The sequence below is a fragment of the Exophiala oligosperma genome (assembly GCF_000835515.1).
Source record: "Exophiala oligosperma strain CBS 72588 unplaced genomic scaffold supercont1.4, whole genome shotgun sequence".
Lineage (NCBI taxonomy): Eukaryota > Fungi > Ascomycota > Eurotiomycetes > Chaetothyriales > Herpotrichiellaceae > Exophiala > Exophiala oligosperma.
Window position 1 is genome coordinate 2,773,146 of NW_015622821.1, and position 13,780 is coordinate 2,786,925.

The 13,780-nt window shown below is 50.8% G+C and overlaps 3 protein-coding genes across 4 annotated transcripts; 2 read left to right on the forward strand and 1 right to left on the reverse strand.

Annotated features, from left to right (window-relative positions):
• Positions 1-1,603: 1,603 nt before the first annotated feature.
• On the forward strand, positions 1,604-7,245 carry PV06_05077 (uncharacterized protein). The gene is made up of 7 exons (XM_016406045.1): positions 1,604-2,492; positions 2,552-3,919; positions 3,991-4,034; positions 4,085-4,681; positions 4,735-5,047; positions 5,106-5,734; positions 5,786-7,245. The coding sequence occupies exons 1-7, from the start codon at positions 1,859-1,861 to the stop codon at positions 7,016-7,018; spliced, it is 4,818 nt and encodes a 1,605-aa protein (XP_016264251.1). The 5' UTR covers positions 1,604-1,858; the 3' UTR covers positions 7,019-7,245.
• Positions 7,246-7,813: 568 nt separating this feature from the next.
• On the forward strand, positions 7,814-8,152 carry PV06_05078 (uncharacterized protein; the record flags this gene model as incomplete). Its single annotated transcript, XM_016406046.1, has 2 exons — positions 7,814-8,022; positions 8,080-8,152. The coding sequence occupies 2 exons, from the start codon at positions 7,814-7,816 to the stop codon at positions 8,150-8,152; spliced, it is 282 nt and encodes a 93-aa protein (XP_016264252.1).
• A 580-nt stretch (positions 8,153-8,732) lies between these two features.
• PV06_05079 lies at positions 8,733-13,759 on the reverse strand. 2 transcript variants are annotated; one of them, XM_016406048.1, is made up of 2 exons: positions 9,514-13,759; positions 8,733-9,418 (listed from the first exon to the last, which is right to left on the reverse strand). In XM_016406048.1, exons 1-2 carry the CDS (start codon positions 13,463-13,465, stop codon positions 9,402-9,404), a joined length of 3,969 nt encoding a protein of 1,322 aa, XP_016264254.1. In that variant the 5' UTR covers positions 13,466-13,759; the 3' UTR covers positions 8,733-9,401. The 2 variants fall into 2 exon arrangements, with proteins under 2 accessions (XP_016264254.1, XP_016264253.1); XM_016406047.1 differs by having other exon boundaries at positions 8,733-13,759.
• Positions 13,760-13,780: the final 21 nt, after the last annotated feature.

The window sequence follows — 13,780 nt, forward strand, 5'->3', positions numbered from 1 at the left end:
ACCACGTTGCAGGCAGCAGCACATAGAGTAGAGTGGACACAGGAAATTGCATAGTCACCAGGAGAGTGACTTGATGTTGTTGCCTCGAAGCTAGTACCATATCCGAGTTTACGTAGAGTCCTTCGTATGCCCTATAGTACTCCATTTGTTCCGAGCTGCGGAGGAAATACGGACGAAGACATGTCCAAGGCCCACGGATTGTCCATCACTGCCGGAGCCTGTAGCTGTCTGTTACTACTCACCTACAAGAAGTTGATCCCCCGGATGCTACTATTACAGTCGGATCGACGTAGTAATGGAAGGATCTATTGAGTGGATTATCAGCAGCTGGATTGTAAAGTCTGGTGCCTTATTTATTGTCGTACAGTATACAAAGTACGGTAACAAGGCCAGCTGTCTTGAAAAAAGACACAATGGTTGAACCGTGGTGGTTCAGTCTAGCTTTGACATTGGAGGGTTACAGTAGAATACGGCCAGTTCGAGTTGCCCATTTGGTCGTCCGGCCTCGGAATAATTTTCATCCCTTCTTTTTGTGTGACGGCGGTAAGAGTGCTGATCCAATGGCCCCATACGAGACCGTCCAAGGAGTCTGTGGTGGATTATACGGGGAATGATGAGGGATCAAGCATGGGCGTACTCGGTACAGATGGCACCACTGCGGAAGCGAATACGAGGGCCACCGTACTCCCCATGTTATGTAACGTTTCACGGATGGATAGAGAGTCCTGTTGGAAAAAGGGCATTTGATTCTGGACGGGAGGCTGTCGATCCGGAGAGCCGATAGGCTGTTCTAAGGCGATGATGTTGGGTCCTGTTGGTGTTTTCACTTCTCGCACGAGAAATGTAGGCCTTATGGTTGCATGTGAATGGCGCCTCGAAGCGGCGACATTATGCGAACGACACGTGCATTATATCGCGCTCCTCGGGCGCCGTTCCTCGTCCTTGGCCTTTAAGCCGCCAATATGTCTCCGTATGGAGTAACAGGATGGCTCGCTCACGTATCGGTTGCTTGTAGTAGGTGCATTAGGGAGGTCGAGGTGGGCCGGAGATGCTCGGGAGGTTCGATATCCGGGCAAATTCTGGGCGGTTGGCGCCTGGCAATCTCCCCTATGAGGTTTGTATTTGGCTGCCTGATGCTCCCTAAAGTCGTTTAAGTTCCGCCTAAAGAGGGGCATTCCTCTGGCAGGGGGCTCGTAATCGTATACCATTCCCATTCCAAGCCTAAAGATCTCCATACTACCAGCTAACTCAGCCTCCCTCGTACTCGTATTATTGCGCAGTCTTTTGTCTCCTCCACCCGCACAGTACTCACACACGACCATCATCACCACGGGTCGCCTACGATCAACCCGTTATCTCACGCAGTACTCCGTGAGGGAATCCTCGCTTTCCGACCAAGGCCCTGCCAAGCCCATCAACATGCTCATTGACTCACTAGAACGAGGCCTTCCATACCACGCAATCGGGATCCTCCCACAGGTACCAGGGTCGGAGCCAATGCAGCCAATGAAGGACTAGGCGAGATTGAAATTCGAGAAGGTGGAAAACAAAAAAACATTCGCCGTCGACATCATCATAAAACTCTCCGACCACGCCCAAAAATCCTTGTCAGCCTACGGACTACCACCTCGTATTCTCTCTTCGCCCGTGTCTGGTCCGTGTTCCGATTCGTGTTATTATCCTCGATTCCATAATTTCTTCCTTTACTTTTCTCATTTGCCCTCTATCTTTTTAATTGTTAAACGACACCAATTCTTTGTGGGGGACATGGCATGCTGATTCAACAATTTTCCCCCCCGGACACTGATCGCGACCATCTCGGACCCTTTTTCGCTGGGCGAGTGTTGCTCTTCCCAACATGTCAACTTTCCTCGCCGGTAATATAACCACCAACTACGATCGCAGTCGTCGAATGTCTGGTGCATCACCTCAGAACCCGGCCGCAGACTTCCCGTATGCCGACAAGACCTTTTCATCCGACGGGGGTCCTGTCATAGACGACAGCCGGGATGAAAACAGAGAAGTGCGCGACCTTGCCCGGCAATACTCACGTACGTCGACTGAGATTGGCCATCATCCTTTCGACAGCGCCGGTGTCGATTCGGAAGTTGATCCCAACTCCGACAACTTCAATGGCCGAGCATGGACCAAGGCAATGCTGAAACTCCAGAAGATGTCTGGTCAGGAGAATGTCGGGAGGACGGCTGGTTTTGCTTTTCGGAATCTCTCCGCCTTTGGCTTTTCCAAGGGCAGTGACTTCCAAAAGACGGTCGACAATTATATTCTGGCCGGAGCAGATCTGGTCAGATCTATCATCGGCAACAAGGGTCGTCGCGTTGATATTCTGCGCAATTTCGAGGGTGTGGTACAGCCCGGTGAAATGCTGGTTGTGCTCGGTCCTCCTGGTTCTGGTTGCTCGACTTTTTTGAAGACAATTGCTGGAGAAACACATGGCTTCACGCTGAGTGATGACACGTATATCAACTATCAAGGTAAATTGCTGCACTTTGCGACGTTAAATGTCCATTCTCTGACCATATCGACCCTCTAGGTATCAGCTACAAACAAATGCACCACGATTTCCGAGGCGAGGCTATTTACACTGCCGAGCAAGACATTCATTTCCCCATGCTCACTGTCGGCGATACCCTCTTGTTTGCTTCTCGTGCCAGAACTCCACAAAACCTGAAACTACCAGAAGGTGTTACCAAGCCGATGTATGCAGCCCATCTGCGGGATGTGGTCATGGCCACTTTTGGCATTCGACATACCATCAATACAAAGGTCGGCAACGATTTTGTCCGTGGAGTCAGCGGTGGTGAGAGAAAACGAGTTTCGATTGCCGAAGCCACTCTAAGCGGCGCTCCGTTGCAGTGCTGGGACAACAGTACGAGAGGTCTAGATTCGGCCAACGCCATCGAATTTTGCAAAACCCTACGAACGTCGACCGATCTGAATGAAACCACTGCCGCTGTGGCCATCTATCAAGCTCCTCAGAGCGCCTATGATTACTTTGATAAAGTGATTGTGCTCTATCAGGGCCGCCAGATCTATTTTGGTCGAACTACAGATGCTCGACGCTACTTTGAAGAAATGGGCTTCGAATGCCCTAAGCGCCAGACAGACCCCGATTTCCTTACATCCATGACCAATCCCATTGAGCGTATCATCAAAAAAGGGTTTGAGGGCCAAGTACCACGAACTCCCGACGAATTCGCAGAGCGGTGGCAGAACAGTGAGGCTCGTCGACAACTGCTAAAGGAGCTTGATGAGTTCGAGACAGCCAACCCTGTCGGAGGACCAAATTTCCATGCATTCCAACAGTCACGGCGTATTCAGCAGTCCAAAGCTCAGCGCAAGTCCTCGCCGTATACTCTGTCCTATGGCAGCCAAATCACACTATGTCTATGGCGAGGTTTCAAGCGACTCAGGGACGATCCCAGTATCACCATCACCCAGTTGCTCGGCAATTGTATCAATGCACTTGTGGTTTCCTCTCTATTCTACAATCTACCGGCAAATAGTGATTCACTGCGTTCTCGAGCCTCACTCATCTTCTTCGCAGTTTTGCTTAACGCTTTCGGAAGCGCCCTTGAAATTCTTACTCTCTACGCACAAAGACCTATTGTCGAAAAACATACCCGCTATGCACTCTATCACCCGTCGGCCGAGGCATTTGCTTCGATGCTTACAGATATCCCGGCAAAGACCCTGAACGCTATCGGATTCAACTTGATTCTCTACTTTATGACCAACTTGCGCCGAGAACCAGGAGCCTTTTTCTTCTTCTTGTTTTTGTCGTACGTGCTCACGCTTACTATGAGCATGTTGTTCCGTTGTATTGCTTCGGTTTCAAGATCATTGATTCAAGCACTGGTCCCGACGGCAGTATTGATGATTGCTATCGTGGTCTACACTGGTACGTGTTTGTGCCGTCATTTGTGCTTGTTTGGCATCGAGCACTCCAGAACACTGCTAAATTACCTCTAGGCTTCGTCATTCCCGTTAATTACATGCATGGCTGGGCTCGATGGGTAGGTCCTCTCTACATTTTCAGTGCAACAGTATGTTGACATGTCATCAGATCAATTATGTTAATCCGACCGCGTACGGCTTCGAAAGTTTGATGGTCAACGAATACAGCGGCCGAGACTACCCTTGCTCGACATACATCCCCCCAGCACCTCAATTTGGGAACGGTTCCTCCGTCCGCCAGATTTGTTCTGTGGTTGGTGCTGTTGCGGGACAGACATCGGTCAGCGGTGATGACTACATCGGTATCTCGTATGAGTACTACAGCTCGCATAAATGGCGAAATGTCGGAATCCTCTTCGCTTTCATGATTGCGCTCCTCGCCGTGTACCTGGGCGCTACTGAACTGATCTCAGCCAAAAAGTCCAAGGGCGAGGTTCTATTGTTTCGTCGAGGTCATAAGCCTGCCTTCTTGAAGGAGCGAATATCCGATGATGAGTCCGGAGATACCGATCCGTCTGTCGCACTCGAACGCCAGCAGACCAAAGATGAGGAATTGACACGCCAGGTCTCGGCAGTCATTCAGAAGCAAACGTCGATATTCCAGTGGAGAAATGTGTGTTATGACATCAAAATCAAAGGCCAACCTCGGCGCATTCTTGACCATGTCGATGGTTGGGTCAAACCAGGCACCATGACAGCTTTAATGGTATGTGTGCATCAATCCTGGGTGTATCTGTCGAAGTCTGACCGTCCGTCCAGGGAGTCTCTGGCGCTGGCAAGACCACTTTACTCGACTGTCTAGCAACTCGCGTCACCATGGGTGTCATCACTGGTGAAATGTTGGTAGATGGAAAGCAACGTGACGAGTCGTTCCAACGGAAAACCGGTTATGTGCAGCAACAGGATCTACACTTACAGACGTCTACCGTGCGAGAAGCTCTTCGGTTCAGTGCTCTATTGCGACAACCACGAGATGTGCCACGAGCAGAGAAGATTGCATATGTTGAGGAAGTTATCAAACTGCTCGACATGCAGGAGTATGCCGATGCAGTTGTCGGAGTTCCGGGTGAAGGTTTGTTTTTTTGTTTCGTGCGAATCAGTCCACGACCGGGAACTAATCTTTGCGTTAGGTCTCAATGTTGAGCAGCGTAAGCGCTTGACTATTGGTGTGGAACTTGCTGCACGCCCTCAACTACTCTTGTTCCTTGACGAGCCTACTTCGGGTCTTGACTCCCAAACATCCTGGTCCATTCTCAATCTTCTGGAAAAACTCACAAAGGCTGGTCAAGCAATTCTCTGCACCATTCATCAGCCGTCTGCCATTCTTTTCCAACGGTTTGATCGACTTTTACTCCTGGCAGCTGGTGGCAAAACGGTCTATTTTGGCCCTGTGGGCAAGGATTCGCACATCCTCATCGATTATTTCCAGAAAAATGGAGCTCCCAAGTGTCCTCCTGGAGCCAATCCAGCCGAATATATGCTTGAAGCTATTGGTGCAGCTCCGGGTTCCCACTCTGATGTCGATTGGTTTGAAGCCTGGCGAACCTCACCTGAATACGAGGAGGTTCAACGTGAACTTGACGAGATGAAGGCAGAGCGATCACAAATCGAAAGGCCCGAGACAGCTAACAAGAGCGACTATTTCGAGTTCGCTGCCCCTTTTGGTTTACAATTCTGGGAAACGCAGAGACGAGTCTTTGAACAGTACTGGCGAACACCCGAGTACATTTATTCGAAGTTGATCCTCTGCGCGCTGACTGTAAGGACGAATTCATACTTGCTAGGATTTACTTACTGACATTGGACTCAGGGTCTCTTTATTGGTTTCTCGCTCTTCCAAGCACCCAATACTCAGCAAGGTCTCAACAACCAGCTCTTCGGTATCTTCATGTTGCTCGTCTTATTCTCACAGCTCGTTCAACAGATCATGCCATTGTTCGTCACTCAACGAAGTCTTTACGAGGCTCGAGAACGACCATCGAAAACCTACTCGTGGAAAGCCTTTATGCTGTCGAACATTCTAGTGGAACTTCCGTGGGCAACCCTCGGTGCCGTGGTCTTGTTCTTCTGCTGGTACTACCCTATCGGTCTGTACAATAACGCTGCATATACCGACTCGGTGACATCTCGTGGCGGTCTGGAGTTTTTGTTTGTGTGGGAATTCATCATCTTCAGCAGCACTTTTGCTCACTTGATGATTGCGGGTATTGAGACGGCAGAAGCGGCGTCCAACCTGGCCAACGTCCTCTTCTCACTATGTTTACTGTTCAACGGTGTCTTGGTCGGACCGAATGCCATGCCCGGCTTCTGGATCTTCATGTACCGAGTTTCCCCCTTCACCTACTTGGTGTCGGGTCTCCTTGCAAACGGTGTCGCCCACGCCCCTGTGCACTGTGCCGCCAACGAATACCTCCACTTCAGCGCCCCCTCGGGTCAGACTTGCGGCGAATACCTGCGGCCCTACATCCAGGCTGCGGGCGGATACCTGGTCGACGCCGACGCGTCACAGTGCCAGTTTTGTTCGCTGGACAATACCGATACATTCTTGTCGTTGGTGAGCATTCACTTCTCTGAAAGATGGAGGAATTTCGGCTTGTTGTTTGTTTACATCGGTTTTAATGTCATCGCTGCGACTTTCATCTACTGGTTGGCGAGAGTGCCCAAGGGCAAGAAATACGCTGGCAAAGATGAACAAAAGGGCCTGGTCAAGACTGCGAGTCACGCTTCGGGAGCACCAGAAGTCAACAAGGTGTACGAGAAGGGAACTTCGACGGATAGCACCGAAAAGGGTCTATCGACGCCGGGCCGATCCAAGGCTGGAGACCCTGGGTCTGCTCCGAGAACGCCACCAGAAATTTCACAGAGCGAAAAACATCCTGTGGTGTATGAACCCATCAAGACTCACGCAGATGAATCTTCGCCGCCAACGACGTCGTCGGAAAAGAAGGAAGGTGATGCCTCTGGCGTTGCTGCGGCTGGCGGCGCTGCAACATCTTCGGACAGACCTGGACCAGAACGATTCGTTACGGCCAGTGAATTTTAGAGAGAAAGAAAAAAAGGGAGTCATGTTTGATCAGAGTTTGGCGTGACTGTTTTTGGAAGCAGATTTGTACCATACATATTATTTTATTTTGTTACCTTGAGTTATAGACCTTGTGGAGGAAGTTGTTTGTCTTGTCAAAAGACGTGGTTGTAGATATAAATGGAAGATGTTGAAGTATGAAATTGGGAAAAGAGAAAGAGAATAAAGAACTCTCCAATCCAATTGAGATTTTGATTCTAATTTCAGACGGAATGAACGAGAGAATGTCATGTACTTCGGCAGTCCGTGTGTATCTAAGATATCTGCGGAATATTACAGTATGTGATGAAGTCTGCAGCCTCGCACGATTTCAATGACGACGAGGCTGAACTTTTGGGGGCCACCAATGAAATGACACGGTGACCTTTTTTCTCGTCGTACTTCGTAATCTGTACGGAGTATGTAGCTGCGCGTCTGTCTCTCCTCCTACATACACCCCGTACGTACCCTCATAACTGTACTCCCGGTAGCTACAATTTCTTGCCAACTCGCCACAGTTCTCGAGAGGAGTGACTGACTTGGTCATCTGGGAGTTGGTTTACACATTTTGCTTGCAAGGTGTCGTCGGGCTCCCTGCACCATCTGCAACCGTGCATTCCGAGGGGATCGTTCGAACATCCGTCGTCGACCAGTCGCTTCGCCCAAATCAGCTCGCTCAAGGATCCAACGAAACCAGGGTGCATTCACCCTTCATCGACAAGGCAAACACGGGAAACGAGAAACGAGAAACGAGAAACAAGAGACAAGAAACAAAAAATGATTACGGATTCCCAGCTCTACTCCCTCGCCATCTTCCTGGGCGCGGCGGCCATGCTCATGATCGTCCTCTACCACTTTCTCGAGGTCAACGCCCAAGACGACAAGGGTCTCGAGACCAAGTTGACGAGTGAAAAGGCCGGGGTGGGTGCGGTCAAACCTGCCGTCAACCATCCCGTGGTCACCGCCGTGGGAGGAGCCGGAGACTTGTAAAAAACAAAAAACGAAACGAAACTGGTCAGGAAAAGCAAAAAGGCAAAAATCAGACCACCTGAACGTGAGCCATGGATACCACCGACCGACCCGATGAACTGCAAACCCACGGAAACACATTCATAATCTACCCGTGTCTTGCGACGATCAATTCCTTCGACCTTTTTCACCTTTTACCAAGTACAAAGTACCAAGTTTCAACGTCTCGTCAATACCCATGACCAATCACACCCCCCCCTTCCACCTTCAACACTACCGCCGCCGCCGCCGCCGTCGCCAAAAGGTGAGAGTGATAATAACCGACGAGGGGAATGGCATCCCAACAGGGAGAATTGGATTTCTTCTGACAAGGGTGGAAGGAAAAACAAGAGCCAGAGAAAAACCCCTCCCCACCCCCCAAAAAAAACACAAACCACAAAACCACAATGCAATACTTGCCTTGCCAATGGTGATATAGTCACAAGGCGCTAGTTCGGCATTTTTCTCCTGTATAGACCAAATGAAAGAGAGAGAGAAGGAGAGGGAGGGGCCAAGACGAAGCAGACGAACCCAACGGTCCCGAGACAGAATCCTCTCAAATGGACGGAGGGAGGATTGAGACGCTAATAAATCACAATCATCAAGCACTTCGAGATGCTTGACCGTACTACGAGTAGGTAGATGATATCTTTGTACCAAAAGCCAAGTCGTGGGAACAGTTTCATCCTTTTACAGAGGACAAGTTTTTGACCTTTTTTATTGCATTTCTAAATTTGATTAACCACGAACTGATGTTCGTTGGTGTGTTCGTTCCACTTGGGTCCCATTACTCGTAAGGGCTATCGCGCATTGTTGCATCCAAGCCTGCCGTTATCTTGATCCGTTTCGGCATGACCTTTCCTCTCGCCTCGCTTGGCTGTCTCCGTTGCCTTTGTCCTGTCTGAGTTGGACCGCCATCTTGTGCACCTGTCAATGGAGTGTCGTCGAAAAATCCGTCGCGTTTGTGCTTTGAGCCCACATTGCAGCATCCTCTCGTGCTACTTCACCTATCACACCATTTCAATGATCAAGATCCACAACCTGAGCGAGGCCTTGATTTTGAATCAATGTCTTCCTCCTCTCCTCAGTAACCAAGATGGCCCCGGCTCTTTCCAATCCTGGTCCGATACTGGCTTTTCTGGCACTCATGGCTCTCAACGTCTCTTCTGCAAGTGCCTTGGGGCTGTTCTTGGCAGTTTGGCGATGTGTCCTCATGAAACTGCGCTGCGCAGTCATTTCATGATCGTCGGAATCCGCTTTGATGAGAGTGAAGGTGTCCAGTTCAAGATCGTCTTGGGATTTCATCGATGATACAGGTGTCGTGCTACGGCCCTGTTCATCCGAGAGATAGCGAGCTCTATCCTGGGCGATAGTCTGAGGGTCTAAGTAAGAAAAAGTTCTAGCCTTCTGTATGGACTTGGGTTTGTACAAGAATGGAGACACGTCGAAACTTGATGACTTTTGCTTACCAATGTGTTTGGTAGAAGGACCATCCCCATGTTTCATCGCAACATCGTATAGGTGGTCCTCCTCAATATGTTTGATCCATGCCTTTTCGTTACCAAAGGACTTTGATGCCGTGACCAGTCCAGACGCATCCTCTACCAAGAATTGACATCTTCTCCACCAGCACACGTATCCATTTTCTAGGAGTTCAGCTGCTGAAGGGCAATGGACTTTACTGACGTGATGCCGCAGAGTCTCGAAATTGTGTAGGTGGGCTCCGCATCGTTTCCATCGGCATCGGAATTTGGGATTGGAAGTTTGAGACGGTACACTGACAGAAATCTGAGTGGGCGGAGTTGCCGCGCTCTTCAATGCTGCGACACCGGAGTTGACATTCTTGGAACCAAAGGGACGTCCACGCTTCTTGCCGCTTGGAAAGGTAGAGATGGTTGCCATGTTGGGAACTGGTTTTGTGTTGTCTTCGGTACGAATCGACGAAGAGCGAACAGAGCGGCGTCGGACCCCGGATATGACACTAGAATTTCGTCGGCGACGTTTCAGTGTGTCCTTATCCGACCCACGCTGCCCATGAGATGGATGCGCGAGGGAAGGTGAGTTTGACTCCGGGTGAAGTCGTCCATGTGAAAGTGAATGGTCGTTTGGCGTGAAGTGTTGCGGGAATGTTTCCTCCACAGGCGCAGGCGTGTCACGCTTACCCAATTTGGACAAGCGTGGTTCAGGTGTCTTCTCATGCCTCTTCACATATTGTCCAAGTTGATATCGCGGAGGCTCCATGGGAATCTCAATCAGTGCCACCTGCGGTACATCAGGCCCTCCAGGATCAATAGCATCCCAATCGAATGTACTGAGGTCAGAGTCGATGTCAATAAGCTTGCCAAGCAACCCAGCCATATGCGCATTCAGCGGCCTCTCTGTTGGATGTCTACCCGCCGCGATAAGAATGTCCCTTGCTACTGTCTTTGGATTATAATAAGTCTTCTGCAGCGCTTCATTCTTGTTGATCTGTTTGGCCAAGGCTTTGTACGACTTTTTGGTAGTTGAGGCAGGGGCTGGTCCTGGAACTGTGGCAGGCAGGGGACGGTTGCGACCTGGTCCTTGTTGTGGTGTCTCATTCGGGTTGAATTTGACGGGAGCGGTTTCTGTGGCTATGGACCAATTTGCGGAAGGTCCCTGAGGCTGTAATGTCGTAGTTGGCGGTGCTATCGAACCCATATGACTCTTCTGGTACTCCTCAAAAGGATCATGCTCCGGAGATGCACTGGCGACTCTTGCTTGTTTCCGCGATAGGACATAATCCTCGTGATCGCTCAATGCCGTCAAATCCACAATTTCGGAAAAGTCACGCTTCCGTGCCATTGCTTCCTTGGTGCCTTGCGGAAATTCCCGTCGGGTCATGTTCATCATGGTAGACGACCCTGACCTTGCGGCTCTCACCGGTGCTCCCATTGGAGGTGTCGGACGGTACTCGGCCGGGCGCGGCCCTTGATAGAATTGAGGAGCAAGGGGCCTCACGGTCCCTGGAGGTGCAACTGCATTCATGGGATGGCTGTTTCTTTGATTCACTGGTTGAAAGCTGGTCGGTGGTGGAATAGGTCGTGTAATTGGGTTAGGGATCTGGGGCGGCACAGGTTGCAGTGAGGGCGCAGCGGGAGCAATGTTCGGCATCGGTGGTGTCATCTTTGGTTCAATTTGCTGTCCTGGGAAAGGATGTAGGGCTTGAGATGGCGATGGTGGAGCTTTCTGGGAGGCATCATTCAAACGCGGCACTTTGCTCAAGAGCTGACGTGCAAATTGGCCTCGGTGAAACTTGAACCCTTTTCCTTCTAGTATTTCGCACAAGTCAATATAGCTAGGATTTTTCTCGAGGATTGCATGAATGTCCGCTACTGTAATCCCAACTTCCTCGTTAGCCGGTACTGATTTCAAGGCTTTGACAGCGGCTTCAGCCAGCGCATTTCTCTTTTCCTCTGGCCAAATTGTGCCCCCGTCAGCCGTTCGTGGTGGAAGGCCCTGAGTGAAAACAGGAGACTCCACAGATATTGCCTGTGACGGGGCTGCTGATACTGGCGCAGGGGCGGGCGGAGCGTTTGTAGAAGGATGAGCGTGAGCAATTGGATTGACATGATCTCCACTAAGTTGCGAACCCGCATGGGGCTTTGCTTGAGGAGTCGTATGTGGTACAGACGTCGGTTTCGAGGCATCACGCGCGCCGCGAGCTGCATTGGGACCTTTTTTCACGTTGTAGGACGCCCGGATCCGGCGTTCGGCAGGAAACCGTCCTAGATCAGGTAAGGCTTCCAGATTGTTTTCGACCACAACCTTATAACCATTTGAATGCGCTGGTGTCGGTACAGGCGTTCTCTGCTGGTTTTTGGCAGGGGTCTGCTCATCTGTGAAGTGTGGAATGGAGGTTTTTGACCGAGGGGTAGGTATTGCAGCTTGAGCCAGTCGAGGAGACGAAGACGGAGACTGTACAGAGGCCGCGGGCTTTCGCATATCATCCCATAGCTTTTGGAACAACACTGGATCTTTAGTCCGGAAATCTTTCATCTTCTCCATCATTGCTTTCAGCTCGGCTGCCATGTCTGGTTCTGAAGATTGGGTAGTCGGTCCACTTTCGTCGGTACCCTCCCCAGAGATTTTCTGATTGGTTATCGGACGGTCATTTCGTTTTGGCTTCTTGTTCGAACTTGTAGCCTTCGCCTGTACAGAGGCCGCCTGCTTCTGCTTTGCAGCTTCATCGTTGAGTCGTGGGTTTTCGGCGGCTGCAGCTTCCTCTTCCTTCTTCCGCTCAGCAGTGGCTTCCTCTTCAACCTTCCTCTTTGCTGCTTCTTCAGCCGCTCTTCGTCTTCTCTCATGTTCTCTGGCATATGGATTGAAGACTTGTGCCGGGTCGATGTAGTTAGGCATAACGTTTTGCGGTTCTATCGTAGTAGAGTATTGTGGTTGAGAGTATTCCTCGGTGGACTGTGTCACAAGCTTTGAGATACTGTTTCCTTGTGGTCTTTGTTGTTGTTGAATTTGGCTGGCAGAGGGCCCTGCTCCTTGACTCGTAGTGCTGGCATGTTGGTAGCCCTGATCCTGTGACGTTCCCTGTCGCTGGTCTCGCTCACTTATCGAATTGCTCAACTGAGGAGACTGCTGGACGTGAGAAGAAGATCGCCTTTGAGATTGAGGCAGATTTGACTGATAGAATGGTGAGACTGGGTTCTGTACCACACCATTTCTTACTGCGCTGGAAGCCTCTGAGACCGGTGAAGCCGATGCTTGTGGGTATTTGCGGCTGACTGCACCTGCGAGAGCCGCAGCTGCAGCAGGCATAGGTGGCGACTGACCAGGAATTGATGCCGAGTTATCCTGGTACCTGTAATCGGACGGTCGATTCGACGAGTTGTGCTGGCGCACGTTGTTTTGGGTGGCCGTAGACAGCGCACGATCCGTTCCGGTTGCGCCAGAATATGATGAGTCCGGAGGGAGACTTGATTGTTGCGTTCGGTCACCCCGCCGCTGCGATCCCGAGTCACTCAAGCCCGATGCATAGGCCAGGCCGTTCAGACCCTGCGTTGACTGGTTTGAGGAATGGGTCCGATAGCTTCCCTGCATAGTGCCTCCCAGTGACGATTGCGCTTCATGTACCAATGACTGCCTCCTATGCACATGAGTAGACCTTTGCGCATTCACACTTCTTCGAGAGGATTCGTCGAGGGTGTGTGGTTGGCTCGGACTGTTCGGGAAGCTCTGCTGATTCTGCTCCGACCAGTCATACGCCGTTGGGCCATAGTGAGACTGTCGGACATCGTTAGAATAGGAGGCTTGACTACCATAGCGCTCGCTCGTCTGTCTCCCACGGATGTATGTACTCTGCATGCCCTGGCTCTGACTCTTGTTTTGGCTCTGGGTCTGGGTCGTGGGGTCGTAGTAATTGCCGTAAGGGGGGATTGAAGGGTATGACATATTTTAGCAAGCGAGCTTCAAAGCGAGGATGGTAGGCGCAAGCCAGTCTCATCGCATTGGCTTCGCTCCGTCCTACTCTTTCCTTCTTATTTTACCGTCACTGCGGCGCAAACCGGTCGATGTATTTTGTCCTCGAGGATTATCGCGCGGGAACATTGAGGGAAGCCTTTGGGCTCGCTCTACCGCGAAAGGCGCCTTTTTCGCATCCCGCGGACCACATGCCGCTTGTAAAGGCACAGGTTGACCTGACTGCGAGGCCAGTCACTTGAGGATGAACGGCGGAAACGAATCTCGTACTGACGCGCAGGTGGGTAA

Bases quoted from the DNA above. Each gene is read 5' to 3' on its own strand.
- PV06_05077 (XM_016406045.1), top strand. From the start codon at position 1,859: ATGTCAACTTTCCTCGCCGGTAATATAACCACCAACTACGATCGCAGT. The intron at 4,682-4,734 runs GTATGTGTGCAT...CCGTCCGTCCAG, and splicing joins GCACCATGACAGCTTTAATG to GGAGTCTCTGGCGCTGGCAA. The intron at 5,735-5,785 runs GTAAGGACGAAT...CATTGGACTCAG, and splicing joins TGATCCTCTGCGCGCTGACT to GGTCTCTTTATTGGTTTCTC.
- PV06_05079 (XM_016406047.1), bottom strand. From the start codon at position 13,465: ATGTCATACCCTTCAATCCCCCCTTACGGCAATTACTACGACCCCACG.